General features: G+C 35.0%; 1 protein-coding gene across 6 annotated transcripts in view; it reads right to left on the bottom strand.

The window, feature by feature from the left end:
• Window positions 1-540: 540 nt before the first annotated feature.
• TFDP1 (transcription factor Dp-1) overlaps window positions 541-19,518 on the bottom strand; it is a 47,600-nt gene continuing 28,622 nt past the window's right edge. For 5 of the 6 annotated variants that reach the window (XM_062575420.1, XM_062575392.1, XM_062575410.1 and 2 more), the window contains exons 4-12: window positions 16,009-16,115; window positions 10,901-11,022; window positions 9,691-9,856; window positions 9,342-9,488; window positions 5,678-5,746; window positions 3,983-4,134; window positions 3,022-3,188; window positions 2,442-2,523; window positions 541-1,858 (exon numbers count right to left, since the gene is read on the bottom strand). In XM_062575420.1, the coding sequence (XP_062431404.1) occupies window positions 1,711-1,858; window positions 2,442-2,523; window positions 3,022-3,188; window positions 3,983-4,134; window positions 5,678-5,746; window positions 9,342-9,488; window positions 9,691-9,856; window positions 10,901-11,022; window positions 16,009-16,115 (1,160 nt within the window). In that variant the 3' untranslated portion in view covers window positions 541-1,710. The remainder of the gene's footprint in view (window positions 1,859-2,441; window positions 2,524-3,021; window positions 3,189-3,982; window positions 4,135-5,677; window positions 5,747-9,341; window positions 9,489-9,690; window positions 9,857-10,900; window positions 11,023-16,008; window positions 16,116-19,518) is intronic. The other variant, XM_062575438.1, reaches the window with a different exon arrangement.

The raw sequence follows: 19,518 nt of genomic DNA on the forward strand, positions 1-19,518 counted from the left end.
GTTGACTCCCTTCATGGAAGCAAAAAGTCCTGATTCTGGCAGTGGCCTGCAGAATGGCTGAGCCAGTTCAGTAACCTGAGCTTTCAGGTGAGAGCAGAGGCAGTAACCTGTGCCTTCAGGTGAGAGCAGAGGGCATGATCTGACAAAAATGCTTAGGTGGGAGTATACGGAAAGACAGTGAAGACCTATTTTGAAGGCCTACAGATTTGTGACAGAAAGTCAGGACTGAGGAATACGGGATGAAAATTCAGGACAGTAAACATGGTAAACAGGGAAGCTGGACTGCAGCAGTAAGACTGGCCTGGCACTTTGAAGAGTAATAGGATTGAAATAAGACGACATGGGAGAAGCAGGTATACAGTGTATGATACTGTCTTTTCATCACCAGATGCCAAGGGCTCGGCCAAATTATTAAATCACAGCACAGAAGCTGGGACCTCTACAGTGCAGACACAACATACTGAGACAGTCAATTCTAGGCCTTCAGAGGAGGAGAAGGGAAATGTTCTAAAATAATCCTAAAATTAGAAAAACCACAGAGCTTGTTAAAAATGCCCATGCGCGTTTTATTAATAAAAACTAACAGTGCCAAGGTTAAACAAGTCAAACAATTATATAGTCTCTTTATATTCCATAAAATATTACAGAAAAGTTTATTTGTGTTTCAGTAAAAAGACTACTGTCTTAGAATAGGCAGCTGACAGTACTTGTGCAGTTAATTGTTTGTGAATAAATTTAAAAAGACTACCACCTGCCCTGAAATTCCTTTTATAAAAATGAACTATTAAAAATGATTGACAAATTTTGAGTTAAAAAACTTAAAACATTCTCTATATTTAATTTCAACTTTATAATAGATTACAGGAAGATGCTTATGAAACAAATACAAACATTTGTTTCAGTACATGTCTTTATATGATAGACTTATAAGTATGTAAACAACTATATAATAAAAAGTTTCCAAAGTCTGCCTGTAAGAAATCAGGCAAATTTTACCATAAGCAATAAATCATTCCAAACCTTCAAGATATCTTATATAGCTGCACCAGCTGGCAGTAAACATTTGCCAAAAACTTTGTAATTCATATGTCCCAACATACAGTGAAAAGTATATAAACTTGATGGAATCACAATGTTAGTTATAATTTAAGGGAAAATAAGTTCACAACAACATTTCTGGAATTTAACATGTAAAAAAAGTAGGACCTATCTTTCTTGTTTGGTTCTTTGGACACTGCATGATTAACAAAAAACACTACTACATTAGCTCACTATCCCTCAAGAAGTGGTATAATCAAAATACACTCCAAATAAATTGCCATTCAGTGTATTCATTTTCCACAGAAGGATAGCTTTTTATTTCTCAATGATGTGTCTACATTTTCTTTAGCAAACTTAGCAAGAACATTTGGGGCAAAATGCATTTTCCTTCAAGTAAAAAAAAAAAAAAAAAATCCCTAAAACAAGAGTAAATAAAGGCTCTGCATTAACACACTGGTATCAAAAACACACATCCACACCACATTTAAAAATATCCTACATAAAACAATCCTTGTTTGCTTATCAGAGGTGCAATTTCTAAATTCAGAACTGCTTACCAATATTTTCCTTGAGGGACGGGGCAAAGTAATTTGAGAGTTTTATCCCTAGAACAATTTATTCCTGAAGCTTGCTGAATTTTAACAAAGAATAGTCTACAAGCAAAGGGCATCAGTCGTCATCATCATTTTCATTAAAATCGTCGTCGTCATCATCATCATCCCCAACATAGGAAACTGGTGTTTCAACTCTAGAGCCACTGTACTGAGATCCATTGGAACTCGTAGCCAATATCCCATCTCCACCATTGGAAAAGTCACTGAAAAAAAAAAGAAGTCCAGTTGCCATTGTTTAATGACTTTTCCTAGTTTACTGTGCTCTTAAACATAATCATGTATTGACTCCCTTCCTTTAATAAATCCACCTCTGCTATTTTGTAAATTTGTCTTTAACATCTCTAAGCTGTTTCTTTCAAAAGCTAAAAATAGTCAAGTAATTTTAAAGGGTTTTTTTTAATGTTTATTCCTTTACATTTAATATAATGATGAAATCCTTTTACAAGCGTCTTAGAAGTCTGTTTTTCATATTTCATCCAAAGCATATTTAGTGTTAAGGATATACAGATTTCTCTTGTGACGTATTTTGTCCAACTCAAACTTACCATTATAACATACAAAGCAGAAGGTGGCTTTATTTGACAAGATAGGTCTAGTTACTTCAAGAGGTATGAGCATTAGTAAGAAACACCACTGATTTAATTAAAAGCAGTATCTCTGAGAATAACCTTAAACACATAGTCACATACCTTATCAAAACAGAACTAATTTCATGTAATATTTTATTTCTAGTTAAGTTTCTTTAGTGCTCACAGATTTTAAAGCTAATTTATAATTTCATCTCACCTGGCTGAAAATCTTGTGCCATTTGACGCAGAACCTGATGAAGATGTGACATATACACTGCTGATTGATCCCTGAGCCATTTCTGTAAAATGAACATGTACTTCAACAGCACTTCAGAACAAACTCACCTAACTCACAGTAGAAATACTTCATCTGTTTAGGGGCATTTCAACCAAAACAACATACTAAATAAAGTCCTATATCCAAAATAGTGCAATTAAAAAATAAGAAGCTAGGATAACAGCAAAATTCAAAATGCTTTAATGTATTTTGAAAGTGAGCAAGTCAGAAATCCTCAGTCTTCTTATGTATTGAAAACAATAAACAATATAAAATGAAGTCATGACCACCATTTGATCTTAAAAGACCTACTGATGTGGTACAACGCAAAACAAATGATTTTGTGAACAGCAAAAGCCCATTCCCTATGAAACTCTATCTTATTTATTTTGTCAGGTACTCTGAAAAGTATAAACACTTGAGAACTGATCATAAATCTACACCTTAAACTAATGTATATTAACTAATTTAAAATATGTTCATGTTTCTTCCTCAAGTCCTGTACTACAGAGCAACTAACCTGTCACATATGGTTCCAGAGCTTTAGGAACCAAACTCCTTGCAATTTTTAGGTCCTCTGCTGAACAGCTTCCAGATTCTAGACCACAAGCCATTCCCATTCGTTTTAGTACTTCAATATCATCATGAATTTCAAAAGTATTGTCAAAATTAAATAGATATTCAAACCTAAAGAAAAAAAAAAGTCACAGTTAGCTTGAATTCCTTTAACTATCTTTCCACATTTTTAACTACAGCAATTGCAAAAAGGTCAATACACAAGCTTAGTGACACATCACTCTAAGCAACTGAAAATCACAAGCTTTGTGTATTTGGCAACATAACAAGTGGCTACAATTAAAATGATGCATACTGTATAAGTCATTAACAAGTTTAACAGAAATGGAGATTTAGTAAAATATTCTTCAACTTTAATCACATTACTCTCCTCTTGTTGGCAAGAGATGACTGCTTACTGTCTAAATTTTTTTAAAGCAGCAAGCTAATAGCGTAAGTAGGAATCACTGCTACATTAATTCAGCTTTTATTTAACAGATGAAAACCCTAGATTTTTGAACAAAAAGCAGAGAACTGCAGTTCTAAAAATCAAAACCCATTTTCAAGTCTGCCTCTATTTCATCACATTAAGGCCACAGGATAACACTACATGGTAAAGTATTATATTAAACTTCAGCAGAGTTGCCTTACTTTGCTTCTAACATCTCCAGATAGTTAACAAGTCTTAAATAAGTTATTATATCTGAACATAATTATTTGTTTAATAAAAAAGTTTTACAAAACTCTTTCTATTCAACATAAGTTTAAAACATCTAAAACGCATGTTTTCAATCAACAGTAGACACAAGTAAATTTATTTGTACTTTATTTTCAACAAAACAAAGTACATGAACTGAAGAGTATAGTGGCTCTATCTTAAAACTTGTGGCATATCAAAAGGCAGACAGAAAACTTTGTTAACCCACTTGTCATTTGAAATACTGCAGTCGATTACTGTCTTCTTGCTGGTGTTTACAATGATAAATGGCAAATGGATGACAGAATTCGAAGGTGGCGGTCGATTTGCCTGTTGTTCTGCTTGACGATTCCGCTGAACGAGGTTCTTAAAGGCAATTTGCTACAAAAAGTAATAGTAATATGAAAATATGAATTTAGTAAAAATTCTTGGTTTTTCCTCTTTTTAAAAAGTGCATGTATTAGGCCTCTCTGAAGAAACTGCAATAGAAGTAGAGTAACAGTTATTTAAGAGGTTCCACATATACTTTGAAATTCTATCGGTATTTAGATAAAAGACCTGGTTTTAATTTCTGAATTAGTAAAACATAACATTTGAATAAGCTAGATTTTGATTTCCAAAGAAAGTAAACTATCTTGATTACGAAAAAATTCTAATGACAAAAACATGACACCCAGATAAAGAATTTCAGCAATGGCTGCAGGAGGGAAATGCAAAGAAGAACAGAAAATGTTCACCGTATTTCTGCATTATAAGATGTAAGAACGGTGACAAATGATACTGAAAAATATCACAGAAATATTTATTGAGGGAAAAAAAATGTGTCTCCTAATAATTACATCAGAAGAGCTGTTGATTGCTGACTGAGGAAAGAGACAACATTTGGAAAAAGCAGGTCTGATATAGCATCCTACTTTCATTCTGTTTAGTATTTCTTGCTGGCTACTGCACTCCACAACAACAGTTGAGTGATTAATATTGTAAATTTTTTGAAACAGTATGCCATAAGATAGTTCACACTTAAGGTTTAAGTGTCTGATATTAGATTTCTGAACTACTCAACTAAAATTAGTGACTTTATTCTCATATTTCTTACCAACACCATTTTGCAGAATACAGTGTTAATTCTTTAAAGGCCAGTAAATGAATAAACTACAAAGTCAAGTTAAACATTAAAACTGAAGTTATACTAAAAATGTACAGTAAGCCAAACTCTTAAGACTAGACTTTTTTTAGGTCATGGAATCAAATGAAATAAACAAGAATTAAAAACAAAATCCAAAGGCCAACATAGAGGTTGATAAGTAACACAGCTGTAGAGACTGCTGTCCCACAGCTGTCTGTCCTTTCCAACTCAACGAGAAATTCAACTACTAACAGAGATATTCTGGTGAACAACCAAAATTACAGCACAGTGACTCAGAGAAAAGACTAATGCTTTCCATAGTACTCCAGGTGAAGTCTGTGGCAATTTCACAACTGCTTCACAACCAATTAAGCCACTCATACAGCAGGGGCAACAACGTACAAGAAAGGCAAAACACAGAACATTATGAGAGATGACCACCACAGTCATCCAACTTTAGAATTTCAATTAACACAGGAAAATATTCACATATAAGAACTGAATGGTAAAACTGAGGGTGTAATGCACAAATTGCAGTCCCTGTCAGCATAAACCCTGTTTAAATGTGCTTGAAACTGCAAAGGAAATCATCGTAACTCACTGGAAGGTTGCTGCCTTCCATAATAGTATGGTCAAGAGCATGGTACCAGGTAAACAACAGTGCTAAATTAAAATTGCTTATGTCTTATGCTGAAATTCATCTTGAATAGAAGTTTTCCATCCCTCACTGGCATAAACAGCAGTAGGAATATAGATATAAATTACCTTGCCCTATAGACAAGAGTACCTTGACTGTACCTGTAGAATGAGATCTTGTAGTTGAGACTGTTTTTGCTTTATTCTTTGAAGTCTTCTCTGTTTTTCCACCTTAAGACAAAAAAAAAAAAAAAAAAAAAAAAAAAAAAAATTGATTTCTGTCTTTTTAAACAGCATTTTATATCAACATTTTCCCTTAGAGCTGCCTCAAAACCAGTAAATTGGAAGTAAGAAGTATTGTCATCAATAATTAAGAAAGGGTCTGCAGATGACTCAAAGATCTAGCAAGTCTCGCATCAGTAGCACTGATAGAAACTGTTAATGAAGAACAGAATTAGCACATCAAGAAATACATACAATATACTGGGGGAGAGTTCAAAAGTATCTCTGCAAATAGTAATTATGCTTCAGCAATTCATCTAAATATCTAAATTCTCTGAAGGACACAAACAGCACATGGACCAGAGGAATCCGCTTGATAAAGTCTACTGATATTTCCAAAAAAGATAATGGACAAGATCCAAAGAGGCTTAAAGAAATAAAGCTGCTATGGGATCAGAATTAAGTCCCACAGTATTAAATACATGCTAAATTATAATATAAAAGATAGGAGACAAAATGGTAGGGAATGAACAGCCTTATCAGTGGATAAATGGCACCAGCAGTTTCCCAAAGGGATCTGTAATATAGACTCTGTTTTTCAAATAAAGAGTCGGAATAAAGGGATGAACACCAATGTGATGGAACCTGCTGACAAGACTGGACTATCTGGCACAGTAAGAGGAGGAGGGCTGGCCACAACACACTCTAGACATATCATGCAGTATTGAATGATTAGTTGATCAAAACATTTTTTGGTAAACAAATTAATGTGTGTGAGAAAACATAATTCCATTCCTACAAAATTTACATGTGTGTGACAGGCTCTGAACTATCTATTGCCATTCAGCAGAAAGATCAAATTTACAGTATCTACAAAAATGGTAACTCAGGACTCCATTACAGCTAAAGAAATTTGAGTTATTAAGCAAGGAATAGAGAGTAAAACAAAAATTATCACTACATTAGTTTACATCTTGAATTCTGTAGCTCTGGTGTTCCTATTTCAACAAGACCATACAAAAAGAGCACTCAGGATAATCAACAGCACAGAACAGATTCCATGCAAGTGAATTCTTCAGAAAGGAGAACAAAATAATGGGGCAAAACATAGGAGATATCTATAAAACTATGAATAGTACAGAAAAGGTGAATAAGGAATGACTGCGTACTATTACTTCCGATTCAAAAATCGGAGGATATCAGCTAAATCCAGTAGATGTAAAAACAAACGAAAGGTATTTCATAAGAAATCCAAAATGCAGCTGAAAAATTCACTGCCACAAATGGCTGTGGATGTTTAAAGTAATTATACAAATTTATGGAAGAAAAATTACTTGAGGACTGCTAAATAGAAGGATGCTACGTCTGTCTAGGTTGTCCCTAAGCCACAAGTTACAGCAGAAAGTATCACTAACCTTCATCTAATCTTATACTCCTTCCTAGATACCTGCTATTGCCAGGGAGCATACTGGCATAGACAGGCTTTTGGCCTATTCATAGACCTTTGCTCTTATGTCATTAAAATACACAGTTAACAACAAAATTATCAGAGATAAGAATCCACATGAATGCATTCTTCTGTTCATTTTCAGTGAGAAATTAAAGCGTACACAGCTGTGAAAACTGCAAAGCAAGTTATTGTATGCAGTAAAAGGTATGACCAAGTCCAATGCTTAAAATTTAGGAAAATAAGTCTAATAAGCTCATTCAAGAACTTTTACTGCAACTCACCTGAGATGTTGTCCTATCATATGCAAGTAAACCACACTGGTTTCCATATTACTTCAAGATATGGACCTTTTTAATTGCCTCCCCGCCCCACACACACCTTTTTGCACTATCAGGACAAATTTTACCATCTCTGATATTCTACTTTATATACAAAAGTAAAAAAATACAAAAGACATAGGATGCTAAATGCTTGAATTTTATAAAACAGGAAAAAACCTTCTGAACTCCTTATGTTACCTTACAAAATGTTTGGCTTGATTTTCAAACAGTTTAAGGACAAAGCGAAATGATTTCAGCTGTCTACAGTCAAGAAAGCTTATTAGATCTCACAGTTTGACAAACCGTATATTAGCTTCCACAAACTCATTAAAAAAATTAATGTTATTAGAAAACTTGTCTGGTTATGTCACTGTAATTTAAATGTCAATGGAAGTTACAGAAATGCAAACTAGAATACTCATGAAACAATACTGGTTAAGGGGAAGAATCCTGAGATTTCCCCCAGGTAAACTCAACACATCAAAGGATTTTTGTTGTTTTCAAGGCTGTATTACACTTGTGGCTCAATTATTCAGTGGTTAACAGAACTCCTCCCTCCTCTTGTGACTCCCAGTTAATGAGATTTCACTTTGATTTCAGAAATCATCATTGTACCTACCTTAAATGTAGGAACTTTCACTATGCACTCTTACATTTCAAGTTGCTTCTTTTTCTTCCATACTAATATTATGCTATTCTTCTTTAGGATATTATCGGTCATAATACTGAACTCAGTACAATACACAACACTCCTTTTCCTTTGCTCCATCATTATTGGTAATACCACACTTTATGTGACAGGACCAAAGAGATCAACTTTTAAACTTCCTCCAGCTGGCTGGTTCCCAGCATACAATATTCAGCATACAATACTGACTTCTTTTAGCTCCTTCACCTTCTATATCCAACTTGTATTTTATGCTCCCATTTTCACTCTCTCAAGTTATTACTTAAATTTCACTTGGAGGTTATTCTGGGAGATTTTCAAAAGCCATTTGAAATCACAAATATCTTATTGAAAGAAAATTCAGGTTGCTTAGATCTGCTGTATTTTCTTCATCTAGCTAGCAGTGCTAAATGGAAAAAATCTATTATCAGTATCAAACAAAAACTTCCGCAAAACTAGCCCTTCATAGATAAATTCCAAACTGATTTTTTCAGTTATACAGAAGGGAATTTATGATTATTAAGAATAAATACAAAGACTCATTCTCTTCTTAACAATAAATTGGCTTCAGTAAAGCCCAGTAAGTTTATCCTACAAATTCAGTACTCTTACTCAGGATGCTTTAAAAACACAATGGACAAATGCTGCCAGAACTCCTGGATGTCTGAGGATAAGAAAAAAAAATCCATTTTTCCTCACTCAAGATTTACATTAAAGAAGTCCATCATCCTACACAAGATAAATATCAGATATATAAATGACTTACAGCAACAAAGGAATATTGACGTAAATATATACTGATATACATGCAATACCTTTTAGCTACATGCGACAAATTGTAGAAGTATTATTTGTCTAGAACCTTGGAGAAAAAAAAATTTCCTGACTCTTGAGTAGCACTACAGTAGTGTTAGAATTATATGTTATTTTTAACTTTGAATCATATATTACAGTTCTATCAGATAGCACCTATATTTTTGACATAGAAATAAGTAGTAACCTGAAATCTTAGACATGTATTTTTTACTAACAAAAAAAGAAGACATTCAATTAGTCTACTTTGCTAACTCATACGATCACACACGCACATGTAGGATCAGAGCATATTAAAGCCATAAACATTTAGTCAAACACAAAGTCACCATGAATTTCCTATACATATAATACCTCTAAATTCTGACATTCCTGAGCCGAGTTAGTAGGTAGACCAATCCATTTGATTTCCTTCTTCTCCTTAGAGATAATGTTCATGGCCATAAGGACATTTAAGGCATCATATACACGTCGTCTAATATTCTTCTGGTCGTAAGCCTGCTATAGACACAGTGCATTAATCAAAAACATATCTATGACAAAAACATTTGAAAATAAATGTATCACAGTAATACTACAGTAAATGGGTAAACTCAGGTAGTTTCTGATTGCTTTCATTTAGCAGTAGGAAAAGAAATAAAATAATCTCAAAAGAAATTTCTCTTCCCTCATCCAGTTCATACATGACTTCCCATATACTTACTGATTCATTTGGTGAAATGTGATTATCAGTGGTACTGAATTCTGCAACCAATTCATCTGCCACTTCATTGTATGAGGTGGTTCCTTTTCTCTGTACCTTCTCACAAACCTTCATTGAGAAATGACGTAAACCCTTGCCATTCTTCTCTCCTTTTTTGTTCCGCTTCCTTAAAATATATATTATATGTATATTTAGAAGATTTGAACTTTGGAATATTTAACCTTTTTTTTTTTTTTTTAATACAGGTACACTTCTCTTAAAATAGTCTTCCCTGTTGTTTTGCTTCTCACCCCTTCCCAGCATTTTTTTTCCTATGATTTACAGTAACTAACAGTTGTATTATCTTGACTCTAAAACACTTCAATACAAATCCATCCCTTTGGCAACTCTGCTAGATCCAGTAGCAGATAATTTAACAATAAGCATACTTCTTGAAGAAATCAATCACAAAAGTCTAATAATAGTCATAACTCTAATACTGACTGAACAGACGGAATCTTTGAACTGACTAAACATTACACAATTACTAAAATACAAATTTGGACTGTCAGCATACAGAGTTGCTACAAAATTACACAGATCAACAAAATTAGTATCAATAATGGAAGCTCTTATTTCTCCGTATCCAATTTCTCAAACAGTTTGAAAGTTCAGAGCTTCATAATCTCAAAGTAGATATCTATTTACGTAGAATGAAACACAGATGATGTATTAATCTACATTTAATAACAGACCCTTAAAAACAAGCTTCCAAGAGAACAAACACCAAAAGAACACACCTCCTGTACCTAATGCTTTTTCCTAAAAACTGCATTCTTATTTCAAATGCTAACTCAGGCTATACCTATTTGGTATGAAACGCACTATATTTCTTGGAACTACATTAGCAAAAGAGAAATGCCAAATTAAAAACTGAATTAAGTCAGATGAATTCCTGTGTCCTTTCTGGAGCTAAATGGTCTAAATGTAAACAATTAAGAACATCTGTCAGTCTTTAGGGAAAATAAACTAGATGCTTTTATGCCAAATAAGAGAGTACTCATTCTTGTGTGACTATGCTCGATTTTAATACAGAATACTTTAACTTTGAAGCACTCTTAATGAAAAGGTGACACTGCTAACTTGAAGAGTATACACATTATTACAGTGAACATTTAGAACAAAAGTTGCAAACAATTTACTAATCTCTTGTAACTTTTATTTTGCTCACCCAGCAGACCAAGGAGAAGAATCTGCAGTCTGGTTCTGTGATACAAAATGCGTGTTAGGTGTATGTGGACTTCCTACTAGGATAGTATTTGGCGCTGAAGGTCTCTGAGGTGTACCAATAACCTACAGCAAAAAAATAAAATTATTTGGAAAATGATCACAAGTATTACAAGTTATTCAGACGCTGTACTTACTCTTCAAATGATGCATTATCGAGACATGACTAATGTTTTATTTTTACCTACTTCTACTAAACACATTCAATTTATACCACAGTAGCACAAAAAACTTCATGCTACATATTATACAACCTAACTTAAAGTACTCCCTAGGTAATAATCATTTGTGTGTTGTTCTTCCTAAATGAGTTTTACGTCCTTTCTGGATTTAGCACTGTTTGATAGTAACTTAGACAAGTTACTCTTTGCAAAGAAGCAAAGAGTCTGAGCAGAGTATGCATAAATAAAGTTGCAATAAATTGTCGTTAAAAATATGAACATATGAAGCAAGGAGAATATCTTAAAATTAGTAGAAGCATGAAAAAAGTAGAGTTATTGCAAGAAGGGCCAAATTCTCTCTTGCAGTCAGTCTTTCTCACTACAAGATCAATAATAATAGTACATTAGAGGTGAGGAAAAGTAGGGCCAACTTTGTCACTCATTGCAGGTTTTGGATTTAGACCAATTTAGACAAAAACATTCTATTTTGAACATGCTATGAGCACAGACGTGGCCGATCACAGCGTTCCTGCTGAGAGGTACGTACTTCTGAAGAGCCTGAGGAATCAAACAAACATTCATTCTTATGCAGAACCACGCTCTCTGATCTGTGAAACTAGCTGAAACAGAACTCCCACTTCTACAGATGATGGTTTTTATCTCCATAAATGTAACTTTCTAGGGAATATATAGTTCAGAAAACAAAATCATACTGTGTAATTTCTCATTTTGCAGAATGCACCCATTTCTCTTGGTACATTCATCTCCCAGGAGGGGCAACAGTTCGCATCCCTGACACGAGGTATGTGAAAAAAACCTCAAATCTAAACTCAAAACCATCTACTGTATTTTCCTGCAGCCACATTCCCCTTCACCAAAAGTTTACATTTCTTCCCCATACCAGCTTCAATAATTTAGTCTTAACACAAAGTAAAATAGAGAATTTCAAAATCTGACAATGAAATTTTTCAAAAATAAAACCCCTTATTGTGTGAAAGAGCATGAGGGTGGGGGATGCAGAACAGGCACAGGATGTGTGGGAACTAGCTCACTTTCTCCCTCTCAAATACTAGAAGTTCTGCTATTGACAGTACTCTACCAACTACAGACCAAAATATTTGCTATTTTTATCTCTAATGCTAGATGATTGCTATCAGAATGCTTTTAAGAAGAATTGGAATAAACATCTTCTGGGCATATTCTAGATGTACAACCCCACTGCTTCTTTTTTTTTGCCTTCAGATGACCAAAATTCCTACAGACACATATCTCTGATTCAGTTCATAACCCCTTCACTGACAGAACAAAGAAAAGTCTTGTTCACCAAACATCTCAGAAGTCTATGAAGATGACTAGCAGCACCAGTGTGCCTTTCAATCAAGAGAGAAATCAGAGGAATGTTGTTAACCACTTTTTATTCCTTAGGATGCACTTACAGAGGACTGAAAGAAATGATTCCAACATGTTGCAGATGCTAAAATTAGAGGGTCTCACTCTATTCCCTCATTTTCTCAGAACAGCTCTACCACCCCCCGGGGTCAAATCTAACATTTGTGTGATTGTGCAGTAAGATGAAAGGCCAAGCCAGTACAGCAGAGGGAGTGGAATTACACAGCTGGTTCAGGAGCAGCAAATCCACAGATCTCCTGCACTCAGTATGAGTTTTGAAACATCCAGCAGGAGCAAGGAGGGTACATGGAAGGGTGCACAAACTCAAAGGCTCAACTCTGAAGTAGAAAAGTGAAGTCTGTTTAACGCATTTAAAACCTGCTCAGACTTCTGAAGATATTCTCAGAGTATCTTCAAACTAGCCAAAATCATATGCTCTAAAGTTACAACCTAAAAAGTAGATTTTTACAGAAAGGGTATGTCTCAGATTTAAGTTTATGTATTATGCAAACTTTACATATCTCGCACGTAGAGAAAGCTAGAAATGCAAGTATCACCCTTAAAAGTCTAATATTCCTCTTACACATTGAAAAGACTTTTTAGTGAGCAAACATGCTAAGGCTTCATGCTATTTTTCAACTGAATGGAAATATGAACAAAAAAAAAACTTATTCGGCATAAAACTTTAGAAAAGAATTGCTTTAAATCTAAATACTCTCACTGAGTTACAACTCCGGAAATGATTGTCTTGTTTTGTTGAAAGATACATCTAACTAGCTTTTAAATATGACTGCCACAAAGATTTAAAATCTATACTTGTTAATCCAAAACGCTATTTCTCAATATTTGCATTATAAATAGTGTAACAAAACTTGTTCATCAAGTTTTGTTTTCAGTTATTTCAAGGACATGAACAGCAACTGCAGAGTAACTTACAAACTTGGTGATCAACTGAAGATTCCTTAACAAAGCAGTTGCCAAAACCTAATATCCTTATCAATTTTAAACAAACATGTAGGAATTCTAAGGAAGATCATACAGTCTGAAGTTCCAGAACGTTCCCCAAAAAATTATTTTTAAACAGAAATATTAATACCCCTAACTTTTACTCCAAGACTATAAACAAACTGTATTCTGGAATGTTTATACGAAAAAAACATTTTAGAGTTACGCAGGTCACTGGAAACATTCTAAAATGAAAGGCTATAGATGAAATTAAGTTCAGGGAAACCAAAGGCTGACTTTTTTGCGGGTGGGAAGTAGGGCAGGGGGAAGAAGAGGGAGTAAAAGTAGAGACAGAAATCTCTACTAAGACATTTTTCCAAAGCTTCCCCCCCCTTTTTTTTAAGTAGAGAACTAAATTACAGTTCATCCCCTTCAGCATGAGTAAGTTCAATACAGCAGGACAGCAAGACTCAGTCAATACAGTTCACTTACAAGGTTAAGCAGGGTCACAAGACAACTCATCAACTCTGTTTCCCAAGTAGATTTTGCTCACTGGCAGAAAACTAACCTCCTTTTAACTTTCAGAGTTATAGGGGCTTTTTTTTTTTTGTTGTTTTGTTTTTTTTCAACAGTTCTTTCTATCCTTCAGAATTACAAAGTCAGCAGAAATTTATTCAAAATTTCTCTCTATACATAAAAACGACACCTCTTCTTTAGCGACATACAGCTAAGCATCTAGTTTTGTACTGAAAACTGCCAATATAAACATGATCAGATATGAGACCTCTTCATTTTAAAAAAAATTATTGCTGAAAAGTTCAGATTAAGACTTCTGATGCTGAAGAATTTATGATTACATACACATGAATTTCCCAGTTACTAACAAAGCTTCCATTAATAGTAGTCATTCTTTCAGAATCAAAAATTTTAATGTTACCATGTAAACTTGTTCACAGGTAATATAGATGAGAATTTGTTGATGTGATGGTAGGCATGATTTTTTTTAAGACATTGAAAGTTAAAAAAAAGGTATCAGAGAATTTGTCATTTCAATATTATCACCCTGATTCTGGTACTTAAAGAAAAGATTTTGTAAGTTATCAAAAATAGTATTTCAATTTCAATATTAAACTTAAGTATGCACACGGCCTCACAATAATGCCCCCAAATTACTCCCTGTGCCATTATAACCTACGATATAAAGCAATATCCTCCTCCTACTACTGCTGGTTACTGAATTTAAATTAAGCTAAAAGAATGCCTTAACAATTCTAAGTTTCCTTCTTTGGAAATCTATTGACAAAATGCCTCTGACTAGAAAAGCAATTTCACTCAGCCAAACTTGTTTCACTATAGTCTAACCTCCAAGTGGTTGCTCAAAGCAGTTAACTCAAAGAAATGCAGCACAGCGAATAATACACAATTATACAGGCGCTTCATTAGGCAGCAATCTTCAGCGTCTCAGAGGCAAGCTGAAAACGTAAGTATAGTCTACAGGGTGATGATGGATCTGCAGTTCAGCTACGAACGTGGCGGGCCGAGGGGAGGCAGATGTTTGCTGCTTTGTTCCCCCCTCTCTCTGAGCATGGTAACAGTTTGCTAGTACACTTAATAAGCAGTTATATAGATATACTGCCTATGGCAGAGGGACTAAATGACTTACATAATTTCTATACAGTTACAGCCACACAGTTCATAGATTTAGGCAGCCTCTCTGTTGTAAAACACTCCTTAGAGCTTAAGAGTTGGGAAAGGTAGATAGGAAACTGTTTTCACATTGAGAAAAAAAACAAATACACAACATACTAGATTTTTGATTTTTAAGCATTACAGTTGTTTCCAGGAAGCGGATGAATTGCAACTAACTCAATTCAGATGACCAGACTTTAGTTTTGATCATTGCAGAAGTGACTTCTCTCACAATCTGTAGGTTATTTAATATATTATTAGATTCTTTGAATTCATACAATTATTCTTTGAATAATTTCATACAACTCATTACACTCACAGTAAGTTTTTAAGCAAAGGGATTACTTCAATTAAGTGTTTAAAATGTGGATTCAAAAAGCTTTTCAATTTTCAATTCATAAAGTTTCCAATTTTGTTCCACTTAACTTCAATCTCAATAAATTCATAGTAATGGACTCTATTCACACTTCTTTATGCCAGGTTTCAAAACAGAAATTAGAGGGTCCCACTCTGTTCCCTAGTTTCCCAATTCTCAAAACGGCTTCAGCATCTCCCTGCTATCAAATCAAAGCAGAATCTGAAAGAGCCACCAGTTTGAAGCAGCAAGATTAACAAAGAATAAAGTTGCCTGAAAATCCAGATATCCTCAAACTGATTTGATAGTTATCTCTGTATTTCTTTCCCCAAAGCATTATTGAAAACATCTGTTCTAACACATCATTTAAAAATTAGAAATATAGCCAATCTGTGCATGACAAATGATACTGAACATCAAGATACAATTCAGATTTACAGTGTGGGCAAGTAATACAAGCAATAACAAAAATGCAGTAGTACAAGCAGTAACAAAATCGCAAAATCTCCTTACCACTTGTTGTGCAATGTTGACATTAGACTGTCCAAATGTTTTTGGCAGGAGCTGTTTTCCAAGCGTATTTACTGTAGAAGGATGAACAGCCACCAGAGAAACAACCCCTAAAAACACACAAAAATAGAAAGCTTCAGGTCAGTCACGTTGTATTAGTTTAGTAATTCCAGTTCCATAAATACCATCAATTATATTATCTGAACTGCATATAAAGCCAATATAAATATCTATGCATCTGAAGAGACATTAAGATTCGTAATATATTCTCCCAAACTTTCTTCTGTGTAAACTTAGAGCTCCACGATCCACTACAAACATGTTTTAATTTTTTATATTCCAGTTTCTCTCTCAAAACATAGAAGTAGAGTCAAAGGTCTCTGATAGAAGGCATAGTCACCTCTTCTTCCCCCATTTCCTGCCTGAGTATTTGAAAACTTTTCCTGCAGCAGTTCAAAAACATGCCCTGTGCCTCAGCATAAGATAGACCTTTCTAAGGCATGTTGGTCTACAAAAAATTAAGAAATTTAGTTAGCACTGGGCTTTCTGTGAGTATATTCCCAACTTTCCTCTTTCTCCTCAGGGTTCCCTCCCAGTTGAAGGCAGGGGATTAAATGACAAGAATCTACAGGAACTCAGTACTTGAGTAAAACACAGGCATCACAGTAAGCCAGCCTAGCACAGAAAGCTGCTATCTTACTGTTCATGAGTCAATCATGCAATATCACAACCATCATTGATGGGTAAGCAAGCCTTGAGATACATAAAACAAATTTAACAACAAAAATATGAAGTCAGCTATTCCTTGTGATTTAGTACTCCATACCAGGGTTAAAAAATGGCAACAAGGACCGACTACCAAAAAGACAGAAAGAAAATAACAGCTCAAACAAGCCTTAAAATATTGGAGGCATTCATTAATTTTGCTGCAACACCTGCCATTTTGAATTATCAGGTCAAAGTGGTGGTTCTTTCCCTCAGACCTCTTTTAAAGAGGCCAAGAGAGCCATGAGGGATGGCATAACTCCTATTCCTCCTTATTTCTTTATCACATTGTCCAACACAGAGACAATAATTAAGTGTTTTTACAACAGTTAAATCAAGAAGGACCCATATCAGTCCTTGACCCTTACCAATCCTCTTACACGTTCAGGTAGCACACAGAAGGCAGAAAGCAACTCAAAACTTGTTTCTGAAGCTAAGGGAGTGAGTTTAGAAAAACCCTTTCTTTCCAACAGGTGTGCATTTCCTAGCTACCGTTAGTAGTACACTATGACAAACTGACAACTTCACAGAAATTCGGGTGAGATGGTGCAACCTGCCATTTTTCTGTGCATTAACCAATATTCCAGTGCTATTTCAGGGACAGAGCAAACATGTAGCTCATACCACAAGTCGGTTAAACTTTCTTATTCCTTCAAGTATAGCCATCACTATCATTGCCTTTAGTTCTTCCTCTCTGCAGAATGCAGTAAAGTGATAGAAACCCCTCCTGCTATTAGTGCCTCCTCAGCCTCCCAGAAATCAATATATTTTTAATCTCTTCCTCATTGCCTTAAAAGCAAAAGCAGTAATATTACCTATGCTATTGTGTTACTCCTTAAAAACTTTTTATGCAGTCAGCAAAGATAAATGCAAAATCTTGCACCTGGGACAGCATAACTCCATGCAACAGCTGAACACTGCATTTGGCTCTCCTTTCCAAGGTTAAGATTTCTCATCTATTTGATATTTCATTTTACAGAACCTTTCCATACATTTGTTAGCTCTTGTTGCCTGTGCACTTTCTTGTTCCCCTACCTTTTCAGATTTCTTTTTGCAGGGGACAGCGATGCACACATTATTCGTAACAATGGAACGCCAAATGTTACTGTATAACTCTATAACACCTTCTCTACTTTATTCCTTGATCCTTTCTAATATTTTTTTTAAATTTAATTTGCTTGATCGCCACTAAACAGTGATATCATGCTTTCATAATATAATCTACAACGACTTCAAGTTCTCTTTCCTGAGTTACAATAGCTCACTTAGCGTCCTCATTACATTTGGTTTGATTTTCACCAATTATTAATCCATAAGAGGACTTTCCCTCCCATTCTGTGACATCTTAGTTTCTTTAAAAGTCTGATTAAGGACCTTGATAAAATTTTTTGGAAGATATTCAAGGGCATTGCCTTGATTAGATAACCCTTATCCATGTATTGTTGACTCTTTCAAAGTATGACTTTGAAAAGGTATAACTTCCCTTTTCCCCTCCCCCTCTACAAAACCCATGTTAACTCCTCTCATTATCACATTTATCACATGTCTACTAATTCTATCGTTTATGTTTTCAACTAACTTGTACAAAAGAAGTCAGACTTACTGATCTGCGGTTATCAAAACCCTTTAAAAATTGGTGCAAGATATGTCACTTTCCATCCTTCTGGTACCAGGGCCAATCTAAATTATACACATATCGACTAAGTAGGACCAAAGTATCATTGCTAGGTCCTTTTAGCATTCACAGGTAAATGGTTTCTGGTCAAGGTTATTTCTTATTTTATCATTTTGTCCTAAAACTTCTCCTTATAGTTACACTGCAGACTAAGACAACCTCATAAAGAGAAGCCCTGATCAAGACACTTAAGAGACTCCTGACACCTAATAACTCAGCATATGCAGTAGCAGACTTTGTTTTCAAGATATACTTAAAAACAGAAGTTATTCCTTACACTATTGTGCTATTCCTTAAAAACTTTTTATGCAGTCAGCAAAGATAAATGCAAAAATCTTACACCAGAGACAGAGTAACTCTATGCAACAGCTCAGGCCAGGGGCTAAGTGGTTAAGAAGTAGCTCTGCAGGTTAGGATCCAATGGTCCTGCTGGACAAGTTGAACACAAGTAAGGAGTACACCTGTATAGGGATAAAGACTTAACATCATACTGGGCCAGATTCGGAAAAGCATATCCAGAAGGCCAAAGGAAGTAATTATTCCTCTCCATCCCAGCACTCTTGAAGCTGCGCTGGATTACTGTGTTCAGTTTTGGCGCCCACAGACAAGATAAGTATTGAAAAAGAGGAGATAGTCCAGCAGAAAGGCACCAGGATAGACAGGTACTGGAACACAGGCAATGTAAGTAGAAGCTGAGAGAGTTCAGTGTGTTTCAGCCAGGACAAAAAGCAGCTAAGGTGTGTGGGGGTCATGATTTAATCACTGTCTTCAGCTACCAAAAGTGGAATTTAGAAGATGACAGCACAGCAAAAGGACAAGAAATAACACTCACAAGCTGCCATTGCTTTGATCGGAAGGTTGGACAAGATGGCCTTCAGCCTTACATTATTCAAATAATTCTACTAATATGAATAGTTATCATAGAATCAGTAAGGTTGGAAGGGACCTCTGGAGATCATCTAGTCCAACCCCCTTGCTCAGCAGGGTCGCCTACAGCATGTTAGACAAGATTGCATCCAGGTGGGCCTTGAAGATTTCCAGACAAGGAGACTCCACAACCTCTCTGGGCAACC

Source organism: Rhea pennata, chromosome 1, assembly GCF_028389875.1.
Source record: "Rhea pennata isolate bPtePen1 chromosome 1, bPtePen1.pri, whole genome shotgun sequence".
Lineage (NCBI taxonomy): Eukaryota > Metazoa > Chordata > Aves > Rheiformes > Rheidae > Rhea > Rhea pennata.